The sequence below is a fragment of the Microcebus murinus genome, chromosome 1 (genome assembly GCF_040939455.1).
Source record: "Microcebus murinus isolate Inina chromosome 1, M.murinus_Inina_mat1.0, whole genome shotgun sequence".
Lineage (NCBI taxonomy): Eukaryota > Metazoa > Chordata > Mammalia > Primates > Cheirogaleidae > Microcebus > Microcebus murinus.
In genome coordinates, this window is record NC_134104.1 from 56,720,288 (window position 1) to 56,736,145 (window position 15,858).

Consider the following 15,858-nt stretch of genomic DNA (forward strand, 5'->3'; position numbering starts at 1 on the left):
GCTCCAGAGAGTAGAACTAAGTCCAATGGGGGCCATCTCAGAGAAAGCAGATTTTGATTCAAGGCCTCAAAGAACTCTCTAATAATGCAAACTGTCCAAAAATGGGATTAGCTACTTCGTGATTTCCATGGTGTTGAAAGTGTTCAAGAAAAGGCTACATAGCTTATATAGCCACTAGTCCAAAATGAGCAGAGAATATTCATACATTGGAATAAAAGTTGAGGTCCTTCTCACTGTGCTGTTTAGAATCTAGGCATGTCTCTCTAATAAAGACCCTCCCATCCTGGAGCAGAGGGTTCCCAGTGCTGGGGGCTAGAAGAAGGCAGCAGGTGCAAAACCGTCAGGGAAGCTTTATCAGAGTACATATGCCCAAGCCCCTCTCCCCACAGAAATAGCACAGTAGATCCAGAAATATATCAGAGCATTGTGTACTTCAGGAAAAGCTTCCAGACGACTCTGATATACTACCTCCACTCCGTTTGAAAAAAAACATAGACTAAAAGAAAGTAAACAGCATTACTTTCATCAGAAACTTGTCCAAAGACCAAAAAAAAAAAAAAAAAAAACAAAGTCCGGAAAGCTCTGAAGAGATAAAATTCCAGGTTACAAGATTCAGGGTGACTTAGTTGAGTTACACTCAGGATTTAACAACATGTTCTGTTTTTATGTAAAAAGCAAAACTGAGTCAGGGAGTGTACCACCCTATCTCTGTAAACACACCTTTTATAAGAGGCCAGCTGGGGGTTTAGGCCATGTGGTGATAACCATCACCTGTCCAAAGGCAAGTATAGTAAATTGCTAGCTAAGGATCTCAAAGGAAACAATATTCTACATGCTTCACAAAGCCAGCATCATAAAGGGATGACAAACACTAAATCCCCTTGTCATTCATCCCCAATTTTACATATCTTCATAGACTCTTATTCTCCAGACCCATTAAAATATACTATTTTGTACCCTACTTCCTCAGGGTCACTTCTCTGATAACTCATTTAATATATAATGTGAAATTACTAATGCCTGACATCAGTGCTTCAACAAGGGAAATCAATGATTTAACCTGACAGGCATTGGCAACGGAAGGCCAGGCTGGCAGAAGTGGTGAATGGGAATACGAGGCCTTCTGGTCTCTTTCACTTTGTGTCTCATGAGCTGCAGCCTTTTGCATTTGTGCAAAGGACAGACAGAAAATGTCATTTCTTTTTATTGTTATTTGGCATCAAACAAAAGCTTAGTTTAAATTAAGATCATACATTTCTATCTCAAATTCTCTAAGGGTCAAGCTTCTTAAAATTACCCAAGATAGGGGTTGGCAAACTTTTTCTGCAAAGGACAGGTAGTAAATATTGCAGGCCTTGTAGGCCAGATGGTCTCTGTCACAACTACTTAACTCTGCCCTTGTAGTGTGATGGCAGCAATAGACAAAATGTAAACAAATGAATGCGGTTGTGCTGCAGGATAACTTTATCTACAAAAACAGGTGGGAGGGCAGATTTGGTCAACCCCTTACCTAAGAAAGTAGAATACCCAAATTATACATATTTAGTTTGCCAACCCCTTACCTAAAGAGACTAGAATGTAGTTTGTTAACCCCTTACCTAAGAAACTAGAATACCCAAATTATACATATTTAGCTAGAGTGGATACGAAAGTGTGAGAAGATCCAATGGTATGTTCGAATCCGGAGTCACAAAAGGTATTGAAGCAATCTCCATATAATCATAGTAGAAGCTCTCTGATATTTTCTTTGTAACTTCCTCTTCTGGTTCTTCTGCAGCTGGGATTTCCTGAGATTCTAAGAAATTAAAATATTTTAACTAAAAAGAGTGTCTGGTGAATCCAAAATTATATTTCCCAAAGATAGGAGAAATGTACATAGCCCGCAATACTCCAGCAGTAAGTACCACTACTGGCCTGAACGTAGGATGCCATCCACCAATGAGCATGGGAGGAAGGACCAACGTGCCTGTGAGGGGGATGCTGAGATCTGTTCACGGCTGTAACATCCTCAAAGAGCAACTCCCAATCAGTTCCAAGGGAGAGCTGGAGAACTCTCACTAATCTGGGGTATGGCACTCCTCAGGCCCTCTCAAAACCCAGAAGACTGAGTCTGAGAGTTCTAGGCATGGTTCTCAGAAATGGAATATATAACTCTATGACTGCTAAACTACCTACCAAAATATGTGAAATACTTTTCCTTTTATCATTCCCACATAACCACATCCTGTAAATTTCTCTTTCTATGGATTTAAAGCCATTCAATTTATCTGGGCTATTTATCTTTAAAACAGGGGCAATTACTGATAGAGAACTAATAATATTCACGTCTAGTGGCTTCCAAATCATCATCTTGATATGAACTTGAACTTCCTTCCAAATCTTCCACATCTGTGTCTTCTTCGTCTAAGTATGATCCTTCTCCTTCAGTATATGTGTCATCTGTGGTATCTTCTTTTATAAAAGCTGTTAAAAATAATTTGCTTTAATCATTCCTAAATTTTGATTTAAGCATTTTTTTATTAGTTAGACCAATCAGGAAATAAAGAGCAACAATATAAATCTTCAATATCAGGAATGAAAACATTCTATAGTGGTATACCAACAAATCTGACAATTAAGAAGAAATGTATAAATTCCATGAAAGATGCAAACTTACAAAACTTAGAAAAGAAGAAATAGACAACACTCTATTATTAAAGAAATCGAATTCATAGTTAAAATTTTCCCATTAAGAAAATTGCAGGCCCAGATAGCTTCACTGGTAAATTCTACCAAACATTTAAGGAAGAAATAATACCAATTCTACTCAAAATATTGCTGAAAATAGGAGAGACCAAATTTCTTCCTAACTTATTATAAAATAGCAGTAATAATTTAGTCCTTCGATAAGAATCAGAGAAATCAATGTCTTAGTAACTGATAGTCCTTCACCTTTGTGAGAAATGGTGGGTGGTTTGGCTGGTACCCTTGGCCTAAATTTCCTAATAGGACTCGGGTCTAGCAAAACCCCTTCTTAAGAATATGGGGAAGAGTCCATTATAACTTCTCTGCTTGAGTGGAAAACCAGGAATTTTATTCATTCTGCATGAGGATCCTAAGGATAAGAAGTTGCTCAGACATTTTAGAAGTCTGAGAGAAAAGCAAGGTCTCCAGAGGGGGAAAAGTGCAGCTATCAGGTATGTGGCTGAACCGGGACAGAGACCTCTTCACACAGCACCAAGGTAGGGGATGTTCAGGATGCCAGCAAATTAGTTCTTCTTATCATCTGGGATCCTAAGACCCATGATATGTGAACTAGTTATGAGCTGAGCACAGGGCAAGGCCACACTTGAGGAGGCCTGCTCTGAAAGGGGCTGACATAAGAAAGGGAGGTCCTGAGGCAGTGCTAGACAAGGGTCATTATCATTAAATCCATCCCCAGAAAGTTGACAGTGGCATCCAGGAACACACTGTCAAGGACTGGAAACCAAAAAATGGACAACCCTGTGTCAGAAATGTAGAGAGTGCAGAAAAGTGGAAATAGAAGGAAAAAAAAAAAAAGCAAGGGAGGAATAAAATAAAGTTTTTAAGAAAAGTGATATATTCATACATTTTGGAAAGGTAACTTTAGTGGCAGTGTGGAGGGAGACCTGGACAGGAGGACTTAAATAGAAATCCATATTGCAAGAAAAGATAATATGGAGAAATGGTGGGTTTACATGACATGTCTGAGATAGATTAAAAGAATTTAATGCCAATTGTGTTTATGAATTGATTTTCCCAGGATCTGATCTCCTCTAGGTAAATATTCAAAATTAAATTTCATAAATTATATTTAAAATCAGATCCTGAAAAAGTCAAGATTCCACTAAGATACCTAACACCACAATGCCCAGTCAGAAAGAGCCAGCCATCTTTTAAAAATCCTAGTTACAAAATTCCTCACTTTCTCTTCTATTGCAGTCTATGCAATGCTTCCACATGTTATCAAATTTAATTCCCAAGTGAGTCACAATTATTGTTTTAATTGAGAAATTTGAGGCTCAAAAAGGTCACTTCTCCAAGATCACACATCTCTAAGTCGTAGATTTAGGACTCAAAACCAAAGTTGAGCTCTCTATCGCATTGTGTCAGAAAAGTCCATTAAAGGCTTAGTAGACCTAACAGGAGAAACCTAGACCAGATGTACAGATTGGTTATTATCAACACAGAGGTGACAGTAATCTCTGTTAACCAGGAGCTAGAGATAAATGATTCCAACACAGACTCTACTGTTAAGAAACTTCAGTTTTGTAAGGGAGTTAACCAAGTAAACCATTTCTGTTCTATAACTCAGATGCAGACTCATTAAAAATTATTTTATCTAATTTTTTTTTACTTTTTAAAAGAGTATTTTTATTTTTGTTGAAGAATTACATGCCCATTATTTTTAAAAGGCAAGTGGTGCTAAAAATTTATTTTAAAACTACCTAGTTGTTCCCTGCTTAACAACTTTCTCCATCTCTCCAGAAGCAGTCACTTTTAGCTTTTAATATTTATCTTCTGATATTTACCTCCATATTTTTAAATAATATGGATATACCACTCTCTCTCTCGATTCATCAGTTTTAGATAGTTTATTACCAGTAGATGAGAATTTTAAATCTTGATTATCACTTACAATAGAGACAACCAACCCTCCCAATATAATTAGAGCATGACATACCTGTAGTAAAGACCATATTTACTCATTTTAGTATAGGGTTTAATACTGTTCATTTCTAAGTTGAGAGTGTATTATTTTATTTCCTTCTTGAACAACATTCTTTTCCTAAAATTAATAATTACCTCATTTATTTTCACTTTTTTGACTTTCTGGAATCTCTGGATGAATCTTCTCAAATCTTGTCATAGTTCTATAAAATTCCACTCAATTCAGTTTTCCACATGCACCTGTCAGACAATCTGTCATTTAACACTTTAACCTTTCTTGGAGGTTAAAACTCTCCTTCCCTAGTTGTCTTCTGGATGGCCGCCCAGGTGTCATCCTGGGCATTCCGTTTACTTTTCTCCTATCTTGAGTCTCCTATTTCCTGGGTCCAATGCAATCTTTTTTCTTAGTTAACTCCATCATTTTTGTGGAGCCTATTTTCCTGAAGTTTTCTGAGAAAAGGGAGTATGAGAGATATATTTTACGAGACTCTGCTCTTTTTAGTCTACTTTAAAAACTGATCAATAGTTTAAATATTTACCTAAATTTAATAATTAAAAAGTATATATATTATTGTCTTTACTTACATCTTGATTCATATTTAGAAGACCTCTGAGTTTGCCTCCTACTACTACTCTTTGATCTATCTGATTTCTCCCCATCAGTATCCTGATCATCTGGTTCCTTCATTTCCTCTGTAAGTGAAAAATTGAGACAGAGAAAGGTATGATGCTATAAAATAAAAATGAATAAATTTTCCCCCTAACAAATTCTACAAGTGCCAAACACCATGTGTGTTAATAATATCATGTTTGCATAGGATCTAAGATGACCCACCAGCAGAAGAGTGTACCCACCATCAGAGACCTCTGAAAAACAGCAAATTATAATCACAGATTTCCTTTCCCCAGGCAAACTTGTCATTGGGGTGCATTCTAGTTTTCCAGGGGTGCACAGTGAAACACACCAACAAAGTCTATCTTTTTCCCAAATGTTCCACCACTAAAATGAACCTTCTGAGAGGTGTGAGGTATGGATCCAGATTCATTCTTCTGCATGTAGCTATCCAGTTTTCCCAGCACCATTTATTGAATAGAGATTCTTTTCCCCAATGTATATTTTTGTTTGCTTTATCAAAGATTAGGTTACCATATGCAGATGGTTCATCTCTGGAATCTTAGTCCTATTCCAAAGATCGATGCCTCTGTTCTTATGCCAGTACCAGGCTGATTTAATTATTATTGCTTTATAGTACAGCATGAAGTCAGGAAGACTGATGCCTCCCAGTTTATTCTTTTTACTTAAGATTGCTTTGGCTATACGAGGTTTTTTCTGATTCCATACAAAGTGAAGAATTATTGTTACTAGATCTGTAAAGAATGATGATGGTACTTTGATGGGGATTGCATTTATTCTGTAGATTACTTTAGGAATATTGACATTTTAACAATATTGATTCTACCAATCCATGAACAAGGTAGATTTTCCATCTGTTTACATCTTCCACAATTTCTTTTTTTAGCGTTTCGTAGTTCTCCTTGTATAAGTCTTTCATATCTTTCATTAAATATATTCCTAGATATCTAATTTTCTGTGGAGCTATAGTAAAAGGTATTATGTCTTTGATTTCATCAAGTTTCAGCTTGACAGTTATTGGCATATATGAATGCCTCTGATTTGTGTATATTGATTTTGTAACCTGAGACTTTACCAAATTCATTTATCAAATCTAGGAGTCTCTTGGATGAAATCCATGGGGTTTTCTAGATATAATATCATATCATCTACAAAGAGCAAGAGTTTGATCTCATCCGCCCCCACTTGGATGCCTTTAATACCCCTCTCTTGCATGATTGCTATAGCTAGGACTTCGAGTACTATGTTGAATAGAAGAGGAGATAGAGGGCATCCTTGCCTAGTTCCAGTTCAAACTAGGAATGGTTTCAACTTTCCCCCATTAATTATGATATTGGCCATGGGTTTGTCATAAATAGATTTGATAATTTTAAGATATGAGCCACCTATGCCTATTTTGTTAAGAGTTTTTATCATAAAGGTGTGCTGGACTTTGTCAAATGCTTTTTCTGCATCTATTGAGAGAATCACATGATCTTTGTTCTTGTTTTTATTTATGAGGTGAGTTGCATTTATAGATTTGCATATGTTGAACTAGCCTTGCATCCCTAGACTAAATCCTACTTGGTCATGGTGAATTATTTTTTTGATGTGCTGCTGAATCCTATTTGTTAAAATTTTGTTGAGGATTTTTGAATCTATATTCATGAGGGATATTGGTCTGCAATTTTCTTTTTTTGTTGCATCTTTTCCTGGCTTTGATATCAAGATATTGGTTTCATAGAATGAGTTAGGAAGGATACCATCCTTTTCAATGTTGTGGAATAATTTCTGTAGTAAAAATCCACTCAAGATGGATAACAGACTTAAACCTAAGGCATGAAACCTTAATAATCCTAGAAGAAGATGTTGGGAAAACCCTTTTGGACATCGGCCTAGGCAAAGAATTCTTGAAGAAGACGCCCAAAGCAATCTCTGCAGCAACAAAAATAAACAAATGGGATCTGATTAAATGAAAAAGCTTCTGCACAGCCAAGGAAACTATCATTAGAGCAAATAGACAACCAACAGAATGGGAAAAATATTTGCTCTCTGCACTTCTGATAAAGGTCTGATAACAAGAATCTATCTAGAACTCAAAAGAATTAACAAGAAAAAATCAAATACCCCATCAAGAAATGAGCAATGGAAATGAACAGAAACTTCTCCAAAGAAGACAGAATAATGGCCAGCAAACATATAAAAAAAGCTCAACATTTCTAATCATTAGAGTAATGCAAATCAAAACCACAATGAGATATCACATAACCCCAGTGAAATTGGCCTGTATCAAAAAATCCCAAAATAACAAATGCTGGCGAGGATGTGGAGAGACAGGAACACTCTTACACTGCTGGTGAGACTACAAACTAGTGCAACCTCTGTGGAAAGCAATATGGAGATACCTCAAAGAACTAAAAATAGAAATACCATTTGAACCAGCAATAGCATTATTAGGCATCTACCCAAAAGAGCATAAGACATTCTATAATAAAGACATCTGCACCCAAATGTTTATGGCAGCACAATTCACTATTGCAAGGACACGGAAACAACCCAAGTGCCCGTCAATTCATGAGTGGATTATTAAAATTTGGTATATGTTTACAATGGAATATTACTCAATTCTAAGAAACAACAGTGAACTAACATCACTTATGTTATCCTGGATTAAGCTTAAGCCCATTATCCAAAGTGAGGTGATACAAGATCAGAAAAATGGGCTCCACTTGTACTCACCATCAAATTGGTACTGACTGATTAACACTATGGTGCTCAAATGGTAGTGGTGCTCACCAGGGATTCGGGGGTTAGGGGGGTAGACCCATATCTGAGGGATGTGGTGAGCACTGTAGAGAAGAAGGGCATACCTCTAATCCTTGCTAAGGAGAGGCAAAGATATAAAATTCAACCAAAATATTTGTACTCTCCTATTTTCTTGAAATAAAAAAAATATATAATCCCAATTACAGCAAAAAAATAAAAATTAACCTCTGCCATCTTTCCTTTGGTCCATCCCTCCCTCTTCCTCTTCACATTATCAAATTACCTTGGTATTACTAATCAATTTCAATTTAAAAATATTGATTGAGCACAGGTATTATGTATAATATCAAGTCTAATTTTTTTTTCACATCTGCACAAGTCACACAGAAGTATCAAGTCTAATGTTAGCACTAAATTACAATATCAAACAAAAGAAATATGACCCCTAACTTCATGGAACTTGTTTAGAAAGATAAATATTAAAGAGGTAATTATAAGGAGTGCTACAAATAGTAAAAATAGGATATTGTGGGCATGTATAGCAAGAAGTCTAAACCATGTTTGGGAGTTAAAGAAGAGGTATTTGAGACACGAAGATGATTAAGAGTTGGCAAGTGGAGACAGGATCAAGATGGCCAACTAGACACAGGTAGTGTGTGCCTCCTCCATGGAAAGGAAGCAGAAAAGTAAGCAGATTCTCACATTTTGAAACGATTATCCAGGAGAGAAAGCTGAGATTCACCAGGGAAGCAATGGGAAGCACCAAAAGTGGGTAAGGAGAGGAAGAAGTAATTTCTCAGCTCATTTAGGCTGCTGACAAAATCCAGTTCCATGTGATTGTAGGACTGTGGTCCCCGTTTTCTTGCTGTCTGTCATCCAAGAGTAGTTCTAAGCTTCCAGAGGCCAATGCATTTCTTGGCTCATGGCTCCCTTTAAAGCCAAGAATGACAGGCCAACACCCTCTCAATGATTTGAATCTCATAGTTTTCTTTCCTGCTCCCCATCAATAATAAACTTCATGAGATCACTTTCTACCTTTTAGTATTCTTTTTCCTAAATACATTTATTTTTAACATACTATAACTGAAGGTTACCTGAATATAGATTCAAATAAAAAGAGCCCATAAGACCTAATAAATTTATTCATAAGATAATCATAGGGTGGATAAAAAAAACCCATCTTCTGGTAACTGAAAGACTGTAAACAAAGGAGTTGAACTACAACAAAAGATAAGTAGGTGTCAAGATAAAAGCACACTTTATTCTGTTCTATCATAAACATATTATTCCTCCAAAGGCTAATATTACCATGGGATAAACTTTAATATTACAAACTCAATTAATGTCAGGTTGTGTACAGCATCAGAAAGAATACTAGAACCCAAGGAATTTGCCCAGTGATCTGAAGTAGCAATATTGGACAACAAATAATGAGGTCTATTCTTAGCTCTTCTGGGTCATAAATGTGACTGAAGAACCTATAAAAAGCAGTTGAGCAGCTCAGATAGGAGAGGCTTCTGGTCTTCTGGATATTAGCAATATAATTGGTGAGATGGAACAAGGAGTTTTTTGTTTGTTTTTGTTTTCTAGAACAAAGGGATCAGGAAGTAGTAACCTGAGGAGGCTTTGGAGTCAGAGAGACTTAGGTTCACATCCCAGCTCTTAATCCTTTTATATGTAAAGTGGGGGAGATAAAGCAATCTGGTAGAGTTGACATAAATATTCAATGGTATCTTTCATATCCATAGTTCTCAACTCTGACTGTAGAATCACTTGGAAAACTTTTCAAAACATACCATTAATAATTAGGGCCTCACTTCCCAGGTGATTCTTTTGTGCAACCAGGCATAAGAACCAGGGTTAAGAAACATGGGTTGACATAAAACAACTAGCAGGCACTCAGAAATGGTAGTTGTTCTTACTATTACTAGATATTCTCTTTTATACATGTGGGACTCAATAAATCCGATCATGCAATCTTCAGCGTTGAAAGAGGACTTATCTAGCCAAACCTCCCACCCTAAAAGGTCATATTAATACATCCACAATATCTAGCCCAGCACTGTCAGAAAAGCATCTAGTGTGTTGACCAGGGCAAAAAGCATGGGCTACAGAGTCAGTCTGCCTGGGTTTAAATCTTGGCTCATCCTCTTCTTGGCTGTGAGGTGTTAACCAAAGATTTAACCTCTGTGTGCCTCAGTATTCCTATCTTTAAAATGCAGTACCTCATTGCATAAGATTGTCCTGAGATGTCAGTGGTGATTCAATATAGTAAAGTTCTAAGAATGGTAGGTATAGGCATTCAGTATGTAAAATGGGTGAAGAGATGAATACATTAATATATTCCTGGAAAAATGAACAAATGAAGGAACACTTCAAGAGATGGTCAATCAGCTTCAATTCAAATATTTCAGGTGACAGGGCAAGCACATTCTGTTAATAATGCTCAGCTCTTGTTCTTAGTACATTTTATATTAATCTGAAATCTGCCTCCTTGCCAACTTGGATCCATTTGGCCTTCAGAACAAACTTACAGCCATTCAAATAACTGTGGCTGGCACTCATTTCTCTGCAGTTCTCTTTTCCCCTGAAAGGATTCCAACTCTTTCAATTATTCCTCAATGACATGTTTCCAACTTTCTTCACCACCCTGATAGCTCAAGAAGTAAATTCCCAATTTGTTCATATTCCCAATTACATCATATATCCTGTCCATTTTCATACCTTCTTTGTAGGATCTGGATACTTTCTAGAAGAGAGGAACTATCACTTCACCTGTTGGGCACATTCACTTTGTTTCTTTAAGACAGTCTAAGATTGCATTGTCTTAAACAGGGGTAGACAGGTTTATCATATACCAACTCATCGCAATCAATCTGTAACCAATTAGAATGACTTAACCTTCTTTGTATGTTCTAACTCATGTCTTTCTTAACAACTCAATGAGCTAGGTTGGAGAGTCTATTAGCAGAACTATCATAAATCTCCTTTCATTAGATTCAGGCTTTTGGGTCCAGCCTATAGCCAATTCTTTTAACCAACTCATTAGAACTGTCCAGTTTTGATTCGTGAAAGTTATCAGAATCAGAATGGAGTCACTGATGTTAAAAAAGAACCCTGACAAATAGAGCAGAGAAAGGCTATGATGAGAGGGTTCATAGGTTTGTATGACTGATAACAAAACTATGCCAAAAGACTCTGCAAAAAACACAATCTGTACAAAGGCCATCACAACGTTATACAAAAAAATACTTCTACAAGGCCCTTTGCCCAGAACTGCCTGTCCAACTTTGGACAGGCATCACCCTTGTCGCTAATCTTTGTAGCCAAGGATAATTATCTCAAAACAATTATGAAACTCTCCTCGTTTTTCCTTTAAAAGCCTTTGCCTTCCTTTACCTCCCTGGTATGCACACAGTTTACCATGGCATGCACAGTCCCATGGCAACACCCTACTCCTGAATAAACATGATTTCTTTTAGAGAGCCTTTCTCTATTTGTAATTTAGGCTGACAGAGGGAACCCCAAGGAAGAGTAAAGAAAAAAAGAAAATAACAGCACACATTGATACAGAGGAGTATGTTGCTAGAAGAAGGCTGGCTGGAAGCCAGACAGAGTGCTCCCTAAGGAGACATTGCTCTGATTCATTCACCAGAGTCTAGGGTCTGGTCCTCACTCTCACAAGCTCACATACTCAATCCCAGCAGTGTGCCAGAGATGGTCATGTTAAGATTCAAAGTAAGAACAGACTCTCAGTTTTGTTTTGTTTTTTTTAATTTTTTTAATTTCAATATATTAGGGGGCACAAATGTTTAGTTTTCGTATATTGCCTTTGCCCCACCCAAGTCAGATGTTCAAGCCTATCCGTCACCCAGATGGTGCACACCGCACCCATTAAGTGTGTATATACCCATCCTCTTCTCCCCCCTCCCATCTGCCTGAAAGACTCGGTTTTTACTTTGCAATGTGAAAGACAACTATGGAAAGAATAATAGCTTGTGTTTTTTTTTAATATTTAATATGTGTCAAGCACAGTTCTACACATCTCATGTGTGTCTCAAAATGACTGTATGCGGTAGATACTATTATAATAATAATTATTATTTTACAGATGAGGAAGCAGGGCAGTTACTCTTTGAACCTGCCCTCTTACCTAGCTCATGCTATGACTTCCAAGTCCTGTTACTAAGTCACTTCCAAAACACAGCTTTCAACGTGCCACTCTTCCTGCTTAAAACCTTTAAAGCTCCTCATGGCCATCAAATAACTCAGAGTCCTTGGTGCATGGCAAGGTCCTTCCTCACATAGTCTGTAATTCACTGCAGCTCAGTTATTGTCGCTCTCTCTTCCTAGTTCTTCCTCAGGCCCTTCACCTCTCAAAAGTTTTTGTCAGTAGGGACCCTGGACAACTCATGATTGACTGGAAACACTGAGTAGCACATTTGTATGCTACTATGTCTTTGCTTATTCATTCAACAAATATTTATTGTGCACCTACATTGTGCCATGCATGTGCTAAGTAAGGACTTTACCTACATTATCCTATTTAATTATAACAAGAACTCCATGAGGTAAGCATTTTCTCCTTCCTTTTTAGAGATGAGGAAACCGACGGACGCTTAGAGGGGTGAACTTGCCAAGTGTCACACAGCTAGGTGTGGGGCAGGGTGTCTTGCTTCAGCCCAGGCCTGGGCACTTTCCCACCAGATTCGCTGCAACTCCTGGCTTAGTCGGTCCAAGTCTCACCCCTGCGGCCTGGCTGTCTCCTGCCCGGCCCGAGTGCGAGCGCCCCGCAGGCAGGAACTGCGCCCACCCAGCGCCTGCTGCTCGTCCCTCCAAATGTTTGGAGGGCGAAGGAACGTGTTTCAGCAGAGCCTGGGGAACACTGGGTCAGGCTAAGAGAGTTCACTGCTAACAGGTTGAAGGGGGAGGTTGTGGGAACTCCCGGCTGCTGGGGTCCAAACTTACCCAAGGCACGGACCGCCGCCGCTCCCTTCTATTCACAGCCTGGGCCCAGAGGCCTCCGTTTACTGCGGTTACCAGGGCACCGCCACCGCCTCCCGGCGGGCGGAGACCGGCCGCGAGGCGCATGCGCAGCCGGCGCCCGGATTTCGGGAGGAAACCCAGACTGATCCGCCCTCTTGGTCGGAGCTATTCCTCCTCCTGACACAGATCAGAGTCAAACAGAAAAGCCGAGCATTCGGCCAGTTTATTATCCCCTAAAGGATGTCATGTTGATAATTAAATGACTTTTGAATACTTTGGAAGATGCATGCCAATATTCCACAATGGCTTCAAGACCCTGATCGCAGCGGTCCCGTGTTGGTGAATTTAAGAGGAGTCCTAGGAGACAATAGGCAGCTGGTCAGCAGCATCAACAGCAAAGATACATCGAGCGTATTTTGATGTTTTTCAAGCTACACTATTTCTGTTGGCTTTTAAGAGTAAAGTTTAATGTTGAGGGTTCCTTGGTCGCAGGATGCTGGGCTCACACAAAGTATATGACTCGCTTGACAGATGTCTAGGTTTAGCAGTTTTTCAACTTTCCTGTAGTACAGACCTCATACTGATTTTTAAGTGCACAAGCTAACATTATTAGTTAAAAAATAGTTGTAAGAGGGCTACAACATTGCAATAATGTGACAAAGGACTTTCTATCCAAAATATATAAAGAACGCTAATAATTCAATAAGAAAAAAACAAACGCAATTTTTTAAATGGCCAAATGATTTTAATACTTCACCAAATCAGATATATGAATGGCCAACAAGCACATGGAAAGATGCTTAACAGTAGTCATCAGGAAGATACCAACCACAATACATATCGCTTCACATCCAGCAGAATGGGTAAAATTAAAGACTGCCAACAACAAATGTGGAAGGATATGGAGCAACTGGAACTCTCATACACTGCTGCTGAGAATGTAAAAGGGCACAAACACCTTGGAAAATCATTTGTCAGTCTCTTTAAATGTTAAACATATACCACGCTATTCTATATATAAAGTACTTACTGAAGAAAAACAAAAATCTATGTCTACATAAAGACTTGTATATATTCATTGCAGCTTTATTCACAACAGCCAACAATTGAAAATAATACAAATGACCATTGACAAGTGAATGCATAAATATCTACACAGTGGAATACTACTCAGAGATAAAAAGGAAGAAACTAATACACACAACATGGTTAAATTTCAATTATGGTGAAAGAAGCCAGACACAAAATAGTATATAATGCATAATTCCATTTAAATAAAATGCAAACAAGCCTATAGTGACAAAAGCAGATTAATAGTTGCCTTGGGCTTGGGCAAAGGGAGAGATGCACTGCAAAGAGATACAAGGAATCTTTTAGACAGGAGAGAAATGGTGTGTCTTAATGGTAGTTTCATGAAGATATACAAAAGCCAATAAATTATTCTCTTTAAATGGATGTAGTTTATTGTATATAAATTATTTCTCAATAAAACTGATAAGAAAAAAATAACTGTAATACAATTTGTCTTTATTGGTTTCCATTTTATACAAGTTTTTCAAAATCTTTATACCATGCATTTGTTGGCAATATTGAAAAGTCCTTATTAGTCTAGTATTCTCCAGGGCTAAAAAATAAAAATAAAAAAAAATAGACCATTATCCTCACTATTAATTATTAAATGATATGTCCAGGTGTCTGAAAAATTAGAAAACAGTAAACTTATTTTTAAACAGCATGTTAGTTACATTTTCAAATCATAAGCTCAATGTTTTCTCTCAACCTCCAACCATCTTTGCAGGTGAAATACCTCGAAACTTAAATCACTGTGTCTAATGGTTAATCTGAAAAAATATAATAAATTCAGTATACAATGTCTAAAAAATGGAAACACACAGGAAACAGTGTACTTATTTGTACACAAAAATTTGGCAGTCATCATTAGAAGGCTTATTGTGAATCAGGCCCTGTTCTCAGCACATTTACATATATTTATCTGACTTAATCCTCACAAGCCTCTAAGGAAAATATATTATTATCTGTGACTTTCAATGGAAAAGATTAATTTGCCCAAGATGCACAGCCCCAGTGGCAGAGATGGCATATGAATGCAAGCTTTCTGGTTGCAATACTTGCACACTTAACCACTGTGCGACATTAGTTAGTTCTGATAAATTAGGAGAAGTCCAATAATTACAAGAAAGAGCTTCCTCTTACAAGTACTCTGACATTGGGCAACTTCACTTCACCTCTAGGACTCAGTTTCCTCATCTGTAAAAGTATTGGGGAGAAGGAAGCATTTAAACACCTCTAATTCACAGGGCTGCTATGAGATTTAAAAGAGATAATGGTGACATTGCAGTTTAGCACAGTGCCTGCCAAAATAATCGCTTGATAATTATTATTATGTTGCCTCCACACTACAAAAACCGTGAAATATGTTTACTCTGCATCAAGAGGTAGGATAGCATAAGTTCTGGAGAAATACTGCTTATGTTCCCATTCTAGTGCCACCACTCCCTAGTGTGTGACTTCAGAAAGTACATACCTCGTTGTACCTCAGTTTCTTCATCTGTAAAATTAGGATAATAGTATCTACCTCTTAAGGTATCATGAAGCACGTAAAGTGGCTAGAACAGTGCCTGGTACTTAGTAAACAGTCAAATTATTATTAAATTCTGCTAACCCAAATGATTTTGTTGTATGGCATAGGAATGATTAAAAATTATATCATGGCCGGGCGCCGTGGCTCATGCCTGTAATCCTAGCTCTTTGGGAGGCCGAGGCGGGCGGATTGCTCGAGGTCAGGAGTTCAAAACCAGCCT

General features: G+C 37.8%; 1 protein-coding gene across 2 annotated transcripts in view; it reads right to left on the bottom strand.

Moving 5' to 3' along the window:
* CFAP44 (cilia and flagella associated protein 44) overlaps positions 1 to 15,844 on the bottom strand; it is a 94,983-nt gene extending 79,139 nt beyond the window's left edge. The window contains exons 1-4 of one of the 2 annotated variants that reach the window (XM_012787506.3): positions 13,019 to 15,841; positions 5,257 to 5,364; positions 2,326 to 2,463; positions 1,648 to 1,795 (exon numbers count right to left, since the gene is read on the bottom strand). In XM_012787506.3, the coding sequence (XP_012642960.1) occupies positions 1,648 to 1,795; positions 2,326 to 2,463; positions 5,257 to 5,359 (389 nt within the window). In that variant the 5' untranslated portion in view covers positions 5,360 to 5,364; positions 13,019 to 15,841. Of the gene's footprint in view, positions 1 to 1,647; positions 1,796 to 2,325; positions 2,464 to 5,256; positions 5,365 to 13,018 lie in introns of both variants that reach the window. The other variant, XM_076001426.1, reaches the window with a different exon arrangement.
* Between the last annotated feature and the right edge of the window lie 14 nt (positions 15,845 to 15,858).